Source organism: Clupea harengus, chromosome 12, assembly GCF_900700415.2.
Source record: "Clupea harengus chromosome 12, Ch_v2.0.2, whole genome shotgun sequence".
Classification (NCBI taxonomy): domain Eukaryota; kingdom Metazoa; phylum Chordata; class Actinopteri; order Clupeiformes; family Clupeidae; genus Clupea; species Clupea harengus.
Window position 1 is genome coordinate 10,865,305 of NC_045163.1, and position 18,234 is coordinate 10,883,538.

General features: G+C 43.5%; 1 protein-coding gene across 4 annotated transcripts; it reads right to left on the reverse strand.

Moving 5' to 3' along the window:
- Positions 1-1,075: 1,075 nt before the first annotated feature.
- On the reverse strand, positions 1,076-16,603 carry scarb1 (scavenger receptor class B, member 1). Of its 4 annotated transcripts, XM_012817268.3 has the most exons (14): positions 16,196-16,603; positions 15,566-15,726; positions 12,910-13,051; positions 11,934-12,137; positions 11,386-11,481; positions 10,754-10,869; positions 10,006-10,172; positions 8,846-8,964; positions 5,612-5,685; positions 5,203-5,254; positions 4,741-4,887; positions 4,356-4,403; positions 3,712-3,787; positions 1,076-2,220 (listed from the first exon to the last, which is right to left on the reverse strand). In XM_012817268.3, the coding sequence occupies exons 1-14, from the start codon at positions 16,313-16,315 to the stop codon at positions 2,207-2,209; spliced, it is 1,536 nt and encodes a 511-aa protein (XP_012672722.1). In that variant the 5' UTR covers positions 16,316-16,603; the 3' UTR covers positions 1,076-2,206. The 4 variants fall into 4 exon arrangements, with proteins under 4 accessions (XP_012672722.1, XP_012672738.1, XP_012672730.1 ...); XM_012817284.3 differs by lacking the exon at positions 4,356-4,403; XM_012817276.3 differs by lacking the exons at positions 3,712-3,787; positions 4,356-4,403.
- Between the last annotated feature and the right edge of the window lie 1,631 nt (positions 16,604-18,234).

Genomic DNA, 18,234 nt, shown 5'->3' on the forward strand with positions numbered 1-18,234 from the left:
GCCAGCATGTTACTACAGGTGCTAATATCAAACATGTATTGCAAAACACAAACACTAAATACTTGTAGCTGTGAAGCAAAGAAGTAGCAGATGCTTAGAGGTCATTGTTGTAAAAGCAACCATACTGATTAAATGTAAAACATTCCTTCCATTTGGATTCGGTAAGTGTGCATAAAAGTAATTAAGTAAATAACTGTTGGTTACTGGCCACAAGCGAGAGATTTATATTATATTTTGATTAAATTAATCTGTGTTTAGAACCAGGGTAGCTTCCAGGGTTTCTGGGGGCCTCAAGCAATAGGGGCTTCCAGGGACTCTGGGGGTCCACAGTCTAGATCCTCTGCCTCTTGTACCACTAGGATCTGCACTCTTTTCTCCTCTTCCTCCTCTCTCTAGCTCATCCTGTCCACGCTCTGCCTCTCGTATCAGTGGCACCTGACAAACCCTCACTGGCTTCACTTGACACAGGACGCAACAAGGAAGAACAGTAGGCTACTACTCCTAAATAGATGTCAAATTATTTATACATTATCTGTTAAATTGATAAAAATGTTATTATTATCTGGACCTGGAAAGAGGTGTTGTCCAGTGTGTAGCCTATTTTCGGAGCAGTGGGCTTGTTTTCGGGAAAATAGGTTGAGCTTTGGCTAACGTACATAGCCAGCCATACATCTAGCTAACAAATTCATATGAGCTGGTTTATAATTTGCAAACAATAGAAACTCTGCAAATGTATACATTGGCTGATCTATTTATAGTGTGTAGGACTCGTTGCTTGCCATTGTCAAAGTTTAATGTTGAGCTGGTTTGTTTAGTTTCAGTGGCCGAAACCTGGCAACCCATGTCAGATTCGAGTCTGGGGAGGAGGGGGAAGGGGGAGATGACCCTCTCCAATATTTTGAATTTGGAATGCAGTACCAATTGTAAACACTTGGTGTCCGGAATACAGATAGCTCCTTATAACCTGTTTGTTCTAAAGCAGAACGATACAACTGTGAAGGTATGTACCCCTGTCAGCCAGCAGAGGGAGCTCAGGGTGGAGTTTAACGTCCAAGAGATTTAGAAAGACATGAGGTGGTTCTGAGAAATTTTATAACATGAGAATTCTTTACTCATTTTAGGTTACATCATGAGTGTATTCATCCACTTCATTAAAGTTCTTTGACAGCTCTTCTGCAAGTAATGTCAGAGGAGCTATCACACACTCAACACAGCTTTAATGCTTAGGTTCTCTTACTGAATTACACCCCAAAATCCCACGCCATTACATGACAGATTCTTGCGGACAGAACAACGAAAACTTCAAAATTAAAAATACTTCTAATGAAATTCAGATTCTGAATTTGTGCACATTCTTACAAACCATATATACATCAACCATTTAAGGCACATCCAATGTTGGGATTTTTTCTTGTAAACAGTGTAGTGGTCTTGAAATACAGATGAGGCATTGTCTTAGTAAACCATCCAGGTTTGGAGTGTTACTGAAAAGTGTTGAGGATCTCTCAACGAAGGAGATGAAGGAGAACTTGTGGAAATCCCATAGCAGCCGACTAGAACCGATGTGTCCTGAATCTGCCATACCTCAGGGTCAGATCCGTTCTAGACTCAGAACCGGTATCAGGACTAAAAGTTAATCACCGTTGCTGCGAACATGAACGTCATTGGAAGTGTGGATGGAAGCAATGATGGCAACTCAGTGCTGCTCCAGTGGCCTGTGCAGTAATACGGAATCTGTCCAAGACAGCAGGGACCCAGGTGTGTCCCCTTTGGGTCCCCTGTGACTCCTCACTGCTGTGTTCTCGTCTGAGGGGTGAGTCCAGTTTCATGGTGTTCACAGTGTTCAAGGCCCGTAAAAGAAAAGGCTCAGCTTCACTAGCTGAGGTCACCTGAAGTCTGAAGTGCCTGGTAACTACAGATGTACCTGACTTTGACTTTGGCAACTGTCATATAACTGCAGGAAGAGGAGTGTGTCAGAGAGACAGGGGGGGCAGACAGAGAGAGAGCGAAAAATGGATATTGTAAGAGAGACAGGGACAGAGAAGGGCAGACTGATGGAGAAAAGGAAGAGGAGAGGGACAGACAGAGAGAAAAAGTGTTGGAGGAAAAGAGGGAGCATCCAATCCCACATCAACTTTGAATCAGAGGGGTGGTTTCGTTCACTAACGAGTCTGGCTCCTCTTGCGTGCAGGGCAGGGTGTTCTTCTTACATGGGTTTCTCTGTGAGGGACAGAGAGAGGGTAGGAGATCCACACAAAAGGACACGGGTATTAGAGCCGGAAACCCCACACACACACACACACACACACCCCCCCCCACACACAGACACACACACACAGACACACACACACACACACACACACACACACACACACACACACACACACACACACACACACACACACACACACACACACACACACACAGAGGTCTGAGGGGGAAGGGGTGTGTTCTCACAAAGATGCACAAGCCTGTTGGAGCTTTGGATCCGTTGCTGAGCAGAACCGGACAGTTATTTAGTAGTCTTAAGTAGTCTTACTTAAATCTTTGTTTGTTTGTGTGAGTGTGTGTGTGTGTGTTTGTGCCTTTGTAGGATACCATCCCCCTTCCCATCCCATTTTTACTGACATGCATTCAAGCACAAGGACAATGAAAACATCCAGTCAAAATTCTGAACACGGATTGCATAATTTGCCTCAACAGTGCACACCCAGTGCCTTCCATACCCTGAAAAAACATTAAATAATGTGCAGTAGGTGTTAAAATCCCAATGATGCACTGTGGAAAAGCTTAGTGATGTGGCAGACTTAGCATGTGTTTCTTGGTTTGTAAACATAGACCCATGGAGATTCCACACAACCACATAAATGACAGTTACCTTCCCAGTTTCAGACCCAAACCACACACATTCCACGCACCATGGGCTAGACTGAGGACAAAAGTGACAATATCTGATAAAATCCATGCTTCTGTTTACAACACAGGACTGAACTTTCATTCGTCTACAGGGATCTCCTAAACTGCTTCACCAGCATATTGGTATTCAACAGGCTAGCTACAGTGTGATGTATTCAACATCTGTCCAACATCTGGATCTGTCCATCAAGACCTGTGCTTTATGTACCGGGGATCCAGAAACCTTCGACAGAATACTTTATGATACTTCTGATTTGACTGTGCCCGATCTGACTGTGCCCATTACAAATCACACAGATCACAAATCATTCAGTCCCTGAATTCACCACCTCGCCTAAAAAATAAACTTCAGTCCACATGAGAAACACTTCTGGCAAAGAGCTTCATATCTCATGCCAAACAAAAAGACAGTGCAGGGAATCAAGGTAAAGTGAAGTGCCAATTCAAATATTAGCTGTGACTGATCGGTACTGATGGCAAAGCTAGCATCTGGCCCGAAACAGGGCCACATTGTTCCTAGGGTGTGTTGTGGTCAGACATATCTGGCCTAGTTTTGAATGGATGAGAAACCTGCAAAAAAAACAACTCAAATGTGTGTGTGAGTGACCCAAATGTGTGTGTGGTTGGTGCATGAGGGAAAGAGAGTGTGTGCACACATACTTGTACACCAGGGTGTGCCAGTGTGTGTGTTTGTGTGTGTGCGTGTGTGCGGCTTTAAGTTAAAGGTAGCTACTCTCCTCTACTGAAGGGTAAAATCAGGAGAGAAGACTTGAGAGGGCAGCAGAGGAAACCCACCTGAGTCGTTTATGACATATTTTTCCGCCTGCCTCTCACTGCCACTCGAGCTGGCTTTTGGCTCATTTATGTCGTCCTAAAAAACAGTCAAACCTCGTTGAGCACTTCATTGGGGCGGGGCAGGGCAGACATGATTGGAACGGTGGCGCGATTGACCAAGCATCGCTCAATTAGGCAGAGGGCTGAACGTTTGCTTTGTGATTAGACAGTCAAACGTAAGGGATTAAATGTCGTGTGATGTTATGTTAGTTAAACCATGCAGTGTACATGTTTGAAACAATGGGATTGGCTGGTCAGAGGTTGCATGCCCGACATTTTGCAACATGCTTAAGATGGAGAGAGAGGTCTTTGACAAAATCTTGATCGTGTTTCATTTGAAAATTGAAAACATATGTCTTCAATTAAACAACAGAATTAGAAGTAGAATTGAATTCTTGGACATTCCACGGAGAGCTTCATTTCTGAAACATCTGTATGCATGCTCAAAAATCAACTAGTCTTGGATCAGATTAATTAAAAGGAACTGCACAATGGCATATTTGTATCTGTGGTTCAACAAAAACTCTATTCAAGCGTACGTCTGGCTTAGATTTGATAATTTTTTGGAAATGTTTGAAGGCGCCCCCCTTTGAGAAGTAACAAACCATTTGGTCTTGTTTTTCAGTCAGGTTAGTGGATGATTGGGTCCGACGCTGTGAATCAAAATGACACAACAGAGTCCTAAAAATGGCATTATAATACTATTATGTCTAACTGAAAACCTGTTGTAAACAACATGTAGACGGAACCAAAGTCTTCAAGAACAACTGCAGTGGAAGGATACGTTCATAGTTTCACATCCAGGGGTAATTTGATGCATAAAGGCTGGACTTGACAGTCCAAGAGTTACTGGTTAGACACTCCCATGCCACATTCCATGCCATGCAAACACATTTACAAACAATTCACTTCTCAGTATGCACGCATGCGCACGTGCACATGCACACGCACGCGCACACGCACGCGCACACACACACACACACGGCATACCTTGTCCTGAGTTTTCAGGATAACGGCTCCTAGAATGGTGGCCAATCCCAGACTGATGAAGATGTATTGCATATACTCCATCATGGCAGGCATCACCACCAGGTTGGTGTGGAACGTTTTGAGAATCGGCCCATCAATGTAGCCACTCTGGAGCAGACAAAGAGAACCACAAAAGAGAATTTCAGATGATGACAGAGAAAGCATCTTAAATTACAGGGTTGGACTGTGATTATGCAACCCATTGTGAGTCGGGGTCTTGATTAATAAAAAAATAAAAAAATTTAAAAAAAATAAAAAAACTTTAGACCTCACCAAGTGCCTGACAGAAAAAAAAAAGTTGGGTTGATTGAAACAGTTCAGATACTTCCAGGATTAAACCCTGCTATTCAAACACCAATGATAGACCCTTAGCCTCCAATGGGATAATCCCTTCTGCCCTTTCTGGGCCCCTCTGATAGTTACCTCTCCGAACCAGATCATCGGCATCACCACCTCAGAAATCTTGCCTGTCTCACTGTGAAGGGCAGAAACAGAAGAGCAAATACGAAACCAGAAAGGACAGGAGTCATCTATGACCCTGTCTATCACGATAGCACACAGAGCACGACCTCGAAGTATGTACCAAGAAGGTTAAAGAGAGAGGATGTAGCCAGTGGTCTGAAGCAGGGAGGGATGGGAGCTCCTGGTCATTTGGTTTGTAGCACATGCCACCAGAATTGTACACGGCCAACTTACTGCCGGATCTATGCAGACTCTGTGCCATATCTTGTTCGGGGGAGTTTTTATATGGGCAGTGTTGGCTTGATAAAAACAAGTTTGGTGAATGTGTGTGTGACTGAGGGAGTGTGTGAGTGCCTGCCGTCTCACTTACGTGATTCCTGACACTGCCTTCATGTAAAGGTTCAGCTGCAGCCTGACAGATACGTTCATGGGTACTCCGGTCTCCTACAACACACCAGTTAATCAGACTGTCAAACAGGAGACAAGGCTCTGTATTCACAGTCATTTCTTCATATCACACTTCTCTGTGAGAGAAATACGCATACCAAATGTGTAATATCAAAATCACACAATTCTCTAACTCTCACACACAAGTTTGCCTAATGAAGACCTGACCAGAGCAATACAAATTCAGTGTGCGGACATGAACTCTTTCTCCAGTTTATAGTTATAGGCTATACATTGTTACCTGTAATATCTCTGTTAGTCAGAAAATGTAAAAATTCTAGTTCCTGTTCATGGCATGATGTGATGTTTGCATCCCTTACGGCCTTACAGATTACATACCATCACAGAACAGACACATTAACCTGCGCTGCTCATCAGACCACATAATGTTACCACAAATGCCCACGTCTGTGGCCCAGGCAGTTACATTTTTTTGTAATTCACACAGTATTTTCACAGTACAAGCTTACTAGCACTTTTACATTAGGTGCCTAAAATGTATTAAAAAAATAATAGATTTTGATATGTGTTTAGACACCAAAATCAAAATACACCACTGTTGCTCAGTAAATCATAGTTGATGTCAACTAATGATTTCCTCGTGTTTTGCTTTTCATAACAATGCTTTGCCTTTCAATAACAGGGTAGAGGACCCTGGACTTTGATTAGGAGATGACTTTACACAGAGAGAAAAGTTCATCTTTAGGTTATTTAAGATGATTAACTCAAGATAATAAACAGAGCTGTCTTTAAAGACTGAAGACAAACAAAAATCCCACGTTGTAGGACTGAACTTGAAAACATAGGGATTACCTCAGAGGAAGTTAAACTTAATTCGATTATTAGTTCATTTTAATGGCACTTGGGCATGTTAAGATGAACCCACTGCTGTTACCTCCAGGAATATATAATAATAATATATTGCCAAAATACACCAGTTAGTTAGTTATTGTTGTTGTTCTTTATTGTTGTTGTTATTCTGCTGCTCATTAGCTACTTAGTACACTAGTTTTAGAGGATAAAGTGCAGTTGCTTTAAACAAGCAAAATACCCAACAAATTGACCCAATTGGTAGATTCTAAAAAAACGAACTTTTCATGGCTACCACACAGTTTGTAATTTCATAATATCGCTCTCTCACACACTTACACACACACACACACACACACACAAAGAGCCTGGATTTAGGAAGTGAGAACCAAACTCCATGCTTAAGTGGAAACAGAGGCTGCGAGGTGTTGCTGTGTATGCATCACATCAGGGCACATGCTAGACTCAGTCACGTGCAAACACCCACACATGCACACACACACTCATACAAGCACACACGTGCACACAAATACATACGTACACACACACACACACACACACACACACACACACACACACACACACACACACACACACACACAGGCAAACGCACATAACACACACAGGCAAACGCACATAACACACACATACAAGCACACACACATACAAGCACACACATCCACATATGTACACACACACACACACACACACACACACACACACACACACACACACACACAAACAGAAAAGCTCACTGTGTCCTCATAACGCTGGACAAACCAAAACCAAAGTGTTGTTTCCAGCTCAGATTAATGGCCTGGGTAGCTGCTCTCCCAAGGGCCCCTCTGGCGTCATGCTGTGAATTCATCCCAGCTGGATGTTCCCTGCTGAGGGGGAGCGACGCCTGCAGAGCCTCACTATTTATCCAGCTTGGCACAGCAGGCTCATTGCTCTATTATCTGAGGACAACTACAGTGTTCACCATGCCTCGTAAAAAAAGGAGGCTTAAAAACACATCTCTGTGAGACGACCGAGGTGAGATGGACTGGTCCAGAGTCAGGGGTGCTGCTGTACACTGCTGTGCAGCGCTTTAGGAAAAACACAACAGGGTGCGGCTGGTGTTACCTAATGTTTTATCTCCGATACCCTGTGCATGATTGGCATATCACGTGAGGTTATCTCAGAAAAAGCATGTAATTGTTCCTCCAATAGAGACAATAAACTTTTATAATCAGCCTGAAGTAAACGCTATAGGTCCGGACTTAACATTCGATATGGAATTTCAAAAGTCCCACTGGTCATACTCTCAGAGGCAGTCATAGTCTGTTACAAACCAAAAGCCACAGTGACCAAAATGGCATGTCTGCTCCTAAACTAATCGCAGAGCTTGTGGTTGACTTTTCACAAACAAGGTGAGATGACAGACTGCTGACTGCCAGAACTCAGACAACCAGGCAAGCAGTTTAGATCCACGTTTGCAGATTGGATGCACCAAATCAAGACCTTTTAATGCATTATAGACACCAATCAAACTTTACAGGCGCTATACAATCATGACAGCTGCAAACACATCCTCAACCATATCTGATTTTCAATTAGCTTATCAGATCGCCTCTCCATTTTACAACTGACATATACGAGATAGCTGCAGTATGAATGAGGCTCTACTATAACCTTAATGACTTTTCACCATAGCCATAACCATAGCACCAGGCTGGGGCAAAGCTATGAGTGAGGAGACGCCAGGGCAGGTTGTACTTCTGATGAAACTATCAAGCTTCCATCAGATAATGAGGTCCGGTAATGAGATGTTTATGCAACAAATTTAGATAAGAAGGAATACCTACAGTTTTACAGTGCTTGCAGGAGATAATACCGTCTTTGGAGTTTGTGGTCATGATAACCTTGAGTGATAAGGCACAATGAAAACCACAGCCAAGAATGACCTCTGACTGCTGGTTCTAAAGCACATAACAGTCTTCTTATGTCATTGGCCATGGATTTGACTCTTTTATGAAGTTCAAACTAATGTGTGTGTGTGTGCTAATGCATAATTGTTGAAGCTCAAAGAAAGCCCTTAAGTCCCTACAGACAATATATATATACTGTGTGTGTGTGTGTGTGTGTGTGTGTGTGTGTGTGTGTGTGTGTGTGTGTGTGTGTGTGTGTGTGTGTGTGTGTATATCAGAATTAGAAACACCAGTGTGACTGGTTGAAATACTGTTAAAAAATGAATAGATTGACCACTGATGCAAAACAATGTGAGGCCTTCTACTCTGGTAACTGCACCTCAACCCTAGCTTGTGTCGTTGGTCTGGGTTCTCGGTAGCTGAGGGACCTGACTTACGGGATGGATGTCGATGAAGAGGCCATGGTCATCCTCATTGGGACTGAGGCCAAGCACTGTACTCAGCAGGAAAGGGTCCGCATTGAAGAAGTGAGGATGGGAAATGAACACCGGAGACTCTGTGAACACAAGCACACAAAATGGCTCCATGTCTCAAAATGTCTCCGCTCAAATACACACTTGTGCTTGTGCGGTCTCCAAACTATGACATGACTGTCTGTCAGTGTGCCAAAATATGTTCACATTACAGTCTAATTGGGGAAAGAAATCTTGAAATGCATGTTTTGAAGCTCCCTCAAACTCCCTCTTATTAACAGATGAATGCAGGACTCTACACTCAAAGACATCATACAGGTGTAAACGACTCCTTTACCTAATGACAAAATGTCAAGGAAAAAACATAATGGATTGATTTTAAAGGTAAACTATGCTGCTGTAACAGTTAAACACATCGGTTTTGGCATGTTGACGTGTCCTTGAAAATAATCAAAGATCTTGAGAAAGCACTCATTTAAAACCACATCGTCTGATGAAACCACGCCGACTCTTTAGAACGGTCATTTAAGTGTCCCTGGCTACTATCTTTGTAAAAAATGGATCATCTATCTATAAAGATAAAATGTACAGTGCCGTATCTGTACAGATAAAATGTAAACACTCAAAAACAGTTTTCAGCCCTAATGCATTTCTGCAGTAGGAACTATGGTTTGAATGAAAACATGTCCTGTATGGGAGGTGTAAGGTAATGAATGATACACCAGGAATCTTTATTTCCCCCCAAATGATTAAAAACGGTGCCAGGAACAATTATTTACCCCTTTATTTTGGATGCCTATGTAACCTACGTTGTGTAGACGAGCACAGTCCTGGATCAGAACTCTCAACCTTAGACATAGTAGGCAGGTGTGCTAGCAAGGAGGCTAAAACCAGTTTGTCACTAGCAAGTCTCTTAAGGTGTCAGGGAGTGAGGTTTACTCACTGCACAGCACTGTACTGTACTCACTGGCTACCATTACACCTACATCAGGAACCTTTATTTCCCCTGGTATTATTGAACGAAAAACCTCTAAATTACTCTAAATTACTTAAGCCTACACCAGGAACCTTTATTTTCTCCCAAGAGAGGGTCTCCTTCGTTGGAGTGGGAACTGGGTGCTCACTTTGTCTGCAGCTGCTGACGTTCAGAAGTCCAGACTGCCTGCAGGGGCAGAAGCCCTCATTGGGGGCGTAGTCCGTCCCATTGGCAAAGAGGGTTGTGGGGGCCACAAAGCGATACACAGGAACGCCACCGACACTCCCTGGCCTCTGATAAACCAGCTCCATAGACCTGGAAAGATCAGTAACCACAGTGTGTGAGAGTTAGCAAAGACATATACTTTTACATCCCTGAGCCTGTGGTTCTTCTCGTACCGAGCAGGATTAACATTGCAACACATCATCGGCTGGATAAAACTAACCTGTCTAACAGTGGTTTACCTAACTCACGTTAGAGGGTGAACAATCCAATACTCGATGAATTGTGATTCTTCACAATGCTATTGCAACACATGGCACATAATGCCCCCAGTGCTGTGGCTGAGAGTCAGTATCTCCATGGGTATAGTAGACAGACAAATTAAGCCACACACTGACTGCGTCATCAATAAAATGTGTAAATATATTCTGCAAACACATTCTGGCAAAGGCCCACCGCCCCCATATATAACTCTGTAAGTAAATAAGTAAATAATTTAAATCTATGAGTAAATAATTAAATAGTTAAAATCTATACGTATAAGTAAATAAGTAAATAATTTAAATCTATTAGTATAAGTTAATAATGAACCTGCTTGAGTTTAGAGCTGCCTGATCAGCATGGTTGGCTGTTGGGGTTGAGCACAGAGAGATGCTGAGGGATGTCCTGCTTACCTGCAGGCGTCTGGGCTGTAGAAAGGTAGGGTGGACTCGGGCGTCATAAACGGAGGCCACATCTGTCCAGCTGTGCCGTTTATCATGTTACACTGCTCCGTCCTCCAGTAGTCCACCTGGGACAGAGGAAGATAACCACAGAGGAGGTGGAGGAGGAGACCAGCTAAAACCAAACTGCCAGTATATCAGGTTGCATATCAAGCAGCGCTTTTGGAAAAACACAACAGGGTGCGGCTGGTGCTAATGTTTTATCTCCGATAACCTGACACCCTGTGCATGATTGGCATATCGTGTCAGGTTATCAGAGATATCGCAGGATATCTCCGAAAAAGCATGTTAATGTTTCTCCAAAAGAGACAATACACTTTTATAATCAGCCTGAGTGCCAAAATGGCATGTAGTTGTCGCAGAGCCTGTGGTTGACTTTTCACCAACAAGGTGAGATGACAGACTGTTGACTGCCAGAACTCAGACAACCAGGCATGCAGTTTAGACCCAAACTGTCAGTATATCAGGTTGCATATCTGTAATAGAGCTTGAAGGTACAGTCCTTGATCCTGGTGAAAGACTATCCACAGCTTGATCAACAGCTCAATCACATACCTGGTGTGCTATGACCAGTGTCCACTAACCTTTTTCAAACCGTTCCAGGAGTCTACTTTGTGCACTTTCCTGATGTCATCCTGACCGGTGTTGACTGTGAACAGGCCTGTGTTGGAGTTGTTGAACTGCGAACGGAAGACACAAACGACAAAATGATATCTGGAACCAGCAAGAACCAGCAAGGACCAGCAGGTCATCAATAATGTGTGTTTCACAGACTGTGTGCTGTGTCCTCATCTCACTCATCTGTTCCAGAACCCGTCTCATCAGGTAGGCCCACAGAGAATGCAGCAAAAGACATAAAAGGAACCATACCTCTTTGCACATTTTTTTCGTGTTCCAGGAGCTCTAATGGGCAGGGCAACACTACTGCCTACTCTAATCCTGTGCTACATCAGACACTACTGCCTACTCTATAGCTGTGCTACATCAGACACTACTGCCTACTCTATAGCTGTGCTTCTCTTACAGACTGTGAAGTGTGTGTGTGTGTGTGTGTGTGTGTGTGTGTGTGTGTGTGTGTGTGTGTGTGTGTGTGTGTGTGTGTGTGTGTGTGTGTGTGTGTGTGTGTTCTCACCTCAGCGAAAAGGCCAAATTTGCCTGTGGAGGGGAGCATGCCTGGGAAGTAGTTGTTGAGGAAGTCCACCAGCTTGCTGTCGTATCCCCACATCAGCTCGCCCACAGGCTTTGTCAGGAAGGCCGTCTCCTTGAAGGCCTTGAAGGAGGCGCTGATTATCATGCGCACAGGATAGGGCAGCTTCTCCATCATGATTGCTGCTCCCTAAATAAAGAGGTTGGACAGAACTTCCTATCAACTATGACTTACGCAGAAGGACAGATTTGATTACATCCTGGATTTCCTTCCTGCTGATAAGGAGTCAAGCATGGATAGATGTGTATATATTCTGGGCAGGTATAAGAGCTCCCTTTTAGTTAGTGTCAGGCAGAGGGACAGACTTGACAGCTTCCCACTGATCAACACTGAAGAAGAGGGACAGATTTATGTCAACTCTGAACAGACAGAGACCTTTCTCAGCTGAAAACCTAAGCAGAGGGACAGTATATGTGCATATTCTGGACTGACATACCAATATCCTACCAATCCAGACTGAAGCAGAGGGACGGATTTCTATCTATTATGGATAGACTCAAGACCTCCCCAGCAACTATAACCCAAGCAGAGGGATAGATTTGTACATCTTCTACACACCCTTACTATTTACGAGCACCCTCACTGTTTAAAGCCAAACTCAGGAGCAGATTTATGTTCTGGATAGACATAACAATGTCCTGACTGTTCAGAGCCAACAGTGACAGATGTGTACATGTTCTGGAGAGACATAAGACCTTGCAAAGAGAGACTTGGTCTTCTAAATAGAAACAGGCTCTTTGAGGCTCTTTCTGCTGGCCTGCTGGTGTAACCCAGTTAAAACCTTTGGCTATCAAAAAGAACAACTCTTTTTTAATATGACCTTCAGTATTTTACCAAACCCGTGCTGTGTCTTTCATAGTTCTGCCAAACCACGAGCAGAGAAAAGAGCACAGGATCTTACCAGCACCAGCATGTTGGGGATGGTGACGACGTCGGACTCGTCTCCCACCGACATGTCCCTCTCAAAGTGGTACTGCCTGTACTCCTTGTAGGAAACTGTGTAGTTCTCATGGAAAGTGATGTTGTCCTTCCACCGTTTTTCACTGCAGGGGAGAAAACAATGTCAAAAATTTGAGCGCAGTGAAGAATTCTGGGTAATGATAGTTCGTACTTGTGAGTCAAACGTCATGCCAAAATCAGTGCTCCAACAATCTGAAAAAGATGAGAAATTCTTTAACATTTACCTACTTAGAAACCACTTTAAATGGGAATTACATAATAGCCATGTGTTCTCCTCCTGGAGTATCTTAATCAAACACCTCCATATCTTAATCAAGCACACGTATACCCTTTGGGTCAAATGACACTTTGATTTTATTAATAAATGTCTAGAGATAACTGGGTGAAATATTTGAATTGTGACCACTGCTCCGTGACCACTGATAAAGTGGCCATGACCACAACAATGCATCAGCATAAAGTTTGGGGGAGAAAGAGGAAATTTGAAAGAACAATGTGTTTGTTTGTCATGAAGTGCATTACGAGGTGGGGGGACACACAGACTTCCTCAAACCAGAGGCCTTTTCTCCAAAACGGGAAGCCAAAGTCCTGGAGGTGCATGACAGGCCAGGGCAAGGTATGGCATGACAGGGCATGGCAAGAATGGACAGGGAGACCCAACCCTTAAGCACAGCTGACCTTGCCTCACCTTACCTTGCCTTGCACCACAACCACATGTAAAAACACACAAAAAAACAGGCCCTGGGGGGGGGGGCACTGTGGTGCAAGCCGATAAGCCCCCCAATTTACGGGCTTCATTGCCCGCAGGGTCACAGGTTCAAGTCTGGCCTGCTGTCGTTTCCCGGTCCTCTCCCCACCTCGCTTCCTGTCATAACACTTCACGGTCCTGTCCAAATAAAGACATTAAAGAGCCCCCCAAAAAACAGGCCCTGGTTGAAAGGCTACTCTCAGGGTCTTATATATAGGCTTCCTAAATAGCATACGAGAGTGTATACTTCTTGGTAGTGTGAGAGAGGGCTGAGCTATCAGCTACAGTGAATTCCACCTAATAATTCCACATGTTATTCCTGTGACAGAGTGCACTCTCAGCATATGGCAGTGAGCAATCTGTGGGGGAGAGGAATAATGCAGACATGGTATCTATGACAAGGCACATAACTCTGACTAGAATCTGTAAAAGACTGTAAAGGACCATAAAATGTGCAGTTTATGCTGATCCGTATCAGCACGCTGAGGCTGGGGAGCAGATCAGGACAAATGGTTAAGTGTCTGGACTGCACGATTGCTGCAAATGAAGTAATTGCCTCCACCTCCACTGCAATTACTAAAGTTCCGGATTGTAACAAAATGGCAGAATTGTTCTCTCTGGCCTGCAATCTCTGTTTTTTCTCTTTCTCCCTCTTTCATTTTCATTTAAATGTTCCAGAACTGGCACGTGGGGCCAGAATTATAAGAGTAATCTGAAGCCAGTTATGTAAAAGTGAAGAGGCCCCCAGAATGGGGTAGGAATGCATGTACACCCCACCTCCACACACACCCACTCATTCTCTAACACGTAGATCAGCATGTCTCCATCTTAGCCCCGACAGTCTGCACACACACACACACATACGCAGAATGGAACACATAAGCTAGAGAGTGGCTAAGGGGTGGTTAACTGCAACTTTATCTGATATCAAGCTATGCCCATTTTTCAAGAAGTGGCAGCAAAATGTAGAACTTTATCAGAAAGTGTCTTTGGTTAGTTCCTTAAGTAGAGTAGAGAACAGTTTTTTAAGCTATGACAAAATTATCTGAGAAATAACTAAACAGTCAGATAAGACATCATATTATTCTGGAGAACTTTGGGAGTGTATTTTTCTCATTATATTCAGATCCACTTCGGGGAGTTTTGATTTCCTGTTCACAGGACAATACCCGAGATGCATGCTAAATGCAGCGACACACTTTAGAGAGTCTGATCCCATGCACACCATAACACATCGAAACTACAAACATTGAAATCATGATAACCTTGTAGATCAGTAAGGGAAGAATTATGCTGAATATGAAACACAATACTTTTGCTTTAGATAAAACTACAATTTGAAAACAAATCTCAACAATCAGGAAAGGATTCAACTAAGAAAGGTGATCAGCAAGTCATAGTTTATTTTGAAGAAATAGCCTGAATTGTGTCAAATTGTAGAGATCCCACCACAGAACCTTTGGTTACATCTCAAATATAAGGGGGGTATAATTACAAGTCTGAGTAACTTTAATGTCAAAAATCTTTAAGTTGAGATCCCTTTAAAAATTAATGAATACCATAACTCCATGAAAATGTATGAATGCTGCAAGTGAATGACCCTGTTAGAAAGAGATGGAAGACATTAAGAATGGAAAGAAAGAAGGGGTTGGCATCGCACTGACAGACGCTTTCTTCGGATGTACCAGAGCACAGCATGAGGCCACTAGTCCACACTGTCAGTGCTTATCTTAATAAAGTCAACGGGATAAAAGTGATCGGCAGATTCCCTGACCGCTTTCCACAATACAATGAGCGAAAGGTCTTGCAAATGCAGTAGCGATAGATTTGCAACGTATTGACCTCATACCTGTAAACGTATGGTCCCCTCTGTTCCACCATTGGCTTCTCGCCATTCAAAATCTCTTGCGGGTTCAGGACATTGAAAAAGTACACGGACATGAAGAACGGAACGGGGATGTCCTTCCACATAGTGTAGGACATTTCGTTCTTAGGGTTGATCTCGACATTCTGGAAGACAACAAAACGTGGTCAAAGTTTACAGGCATTTTAAACTCTTTTTGACGACTTTTACCTCCGTCTATACTGGCAGGTGAAGACGCTGCCCTTAATGTATCTGTTGCCCTACATAAAGTGGATTTCCAGCCATATAGGCTTCTACGCTGGCTGAGTTCATTGGTATCACAAGTTACCGATAATAATAAGACAACTAGCCTGCCTGAGTGTTAAATGTTTTGCAACCTTGACCCATCACGAGAGTGCACATTTTGAAACCACTACCAGATCAATGGAAGTAGGTATACGATACGAATTAGTCCTGTAATCTAATCTGACAGAATTGTTGTTGAACTAGACTACAAGGAATAGCCTATAACCATAACCTATAGCCTATAACCACAATAACGAACGTTGTCAAACATTCTGACCAGGTTAACTTTAATTGCATCGAATTGTCAAGAGGGAATATACAGTGACTTACCTTAGCAATTTGATCATCAATAATAATAGGTCCGACAAATACAAGAACCGTCCCAAAAACCACAGTCAGAATCCCCCCAACTAGAAGCCCTACTGCAATTTTAGATTTAGATATAGCCATGGTTTGGACACAACGAATAAATTCTAGTCGTAAAACGCGAAATCTAGTAGCCTGCTTTGGTTGTATGTTGCTCTTGTGAATGACTTGCTGGCTTTTGTTCTCCGTGTAGAGGCATCAGCAAGAGACGAAAAAGTGAACTAAAACTCCTGCCATTTAGTTAGCAACTGGACTCATGCTTGCAATCCCTTGTCATTATGAGATGTATATATTGAAGTCCACAGTACAGCAGATAAGACTTCGTTAACAGCAGCTTGCCAGACATGTTTATCAAACCACTGTAGCCACACCCCCAAATTTGAGGCTTCTGGGTATTGTAGGCTGTGCACTAATTTTGACAAGTAGGCCTAACAAAAAACCGGTATCTCTTGGCTGTCATTTCATGGGCTATATGTGCTTGGTGATTTAAATTATGTTTAAGATACATATTTGTGTACGTTATTGTAATCCTAATTAATATTATTAAAGTGCAGTCTAATTTATAAGTATTATTTTGCTCTAATGAAGTAGGCACAATTTATTTTTTTTAGATCTAAAATAGATAGATAGATGGATACTTTATTAATCCCGTGGGAAATGTAGGTCATCCAATAGCTTATACACTTAACTCACAAACGTACATACATAAATCACAGTAAAAAAAACAATACTCATAGGGAGAACATGTTCACAGGGAGTGGGGTGTATACAGATACAGGATAGATCTGGCCCTATATTACAGTGTGCATTGACAGTGTTGATGTCCACGAGGAAAGTAGTGCAAAGAGTGCAGAGAGATAGTGTTCATGTGCTTGTGTGGATAGTGCAAAGATAGAGTACTTGTGCTTGTGTGTGTGTGAGGATAGTGCAAAGTGATATAAATAGTAAAGTCTGTGCAAGGGGCTAGTATAGCCAGTAAAAAGATGGACAGTGGGATGGAATATAATGAGATGAGAAGAGGAGGGGAGACTGAGGTAGACTCATGCAGAGAAGTCCATCTCCCTCCCCCTCCCCTTCTGCGTGGCGTTATAAAGCTGTATGGCCCTGGGGACAAAGGACTTCCTCAGCCTGTCCGATGAGCATGACAGTGACAGGAGTCTGCCACTGAATATACTCCTCTGTCCGTTAAGAGTACTATGTAGTGGGTGGTGGTCATTGTCCAAGATGGTCAGCAGCCTACTCAGGGTCCTTCTCTCCGCCACTGATGTTAGGCAGTCCAGTTCCGTGCCAACAACAGCTCCTGCCTTTCTCACCAGCCTGTCTAGTCGCCCTGCATCCCTCTTCTTTATGCTGCCTCCCCAGAACACCACAGCATAAAAAAGGACGCTGGCAACAACAGACTGGTAAAACATGCGAAGGAGTTTGTTGCAGACATTGAAGGACAGCCTCCTCAGGAAGTAGAGCCGGCTCTGGCCCTTCTTGTAGATGGCATCTATGTTGGCTGACCAGTCCAGTTTACTGTCCAGATGAACTCCTAAGTACTTGTAGGTGTTGACCACCTCCACACTGACACCCCCAATGGAGACTGGTAGCAGAGGAGGCTGAGACCTCCTAAAATCCACCACCATCTCCTTGGTCTTGGTGGTGTTCAGCTGGAGGTGGTTATGCCTACACCACTGCACAAAGTTGTCCACCAGGCTCCTGTACTCACCCTCCTGTCCATCCCTTACACATCCCACAACAGCAGAGTCATCAGAGAACTTCTGGATGTGGCACGACTCCGTGTTGTAGGTGAAGTCTGATGTGTACAGGGTAAACAGGACAGGTGAGAGCACAGTCCCCTGTGGAGCGCCGGTGCTGCACAACACAGTCTCAGATACGGTCTTTCAGCCTGACAAACTGTGGTCTCTCCGTCAGGTAGTCAGTGATCCAGGATACCAGGTGGGCGTTCACACCGATCTGCATGAGCTTGTCACTCAGTCGGAGGGTCTGGATGGCGTTGA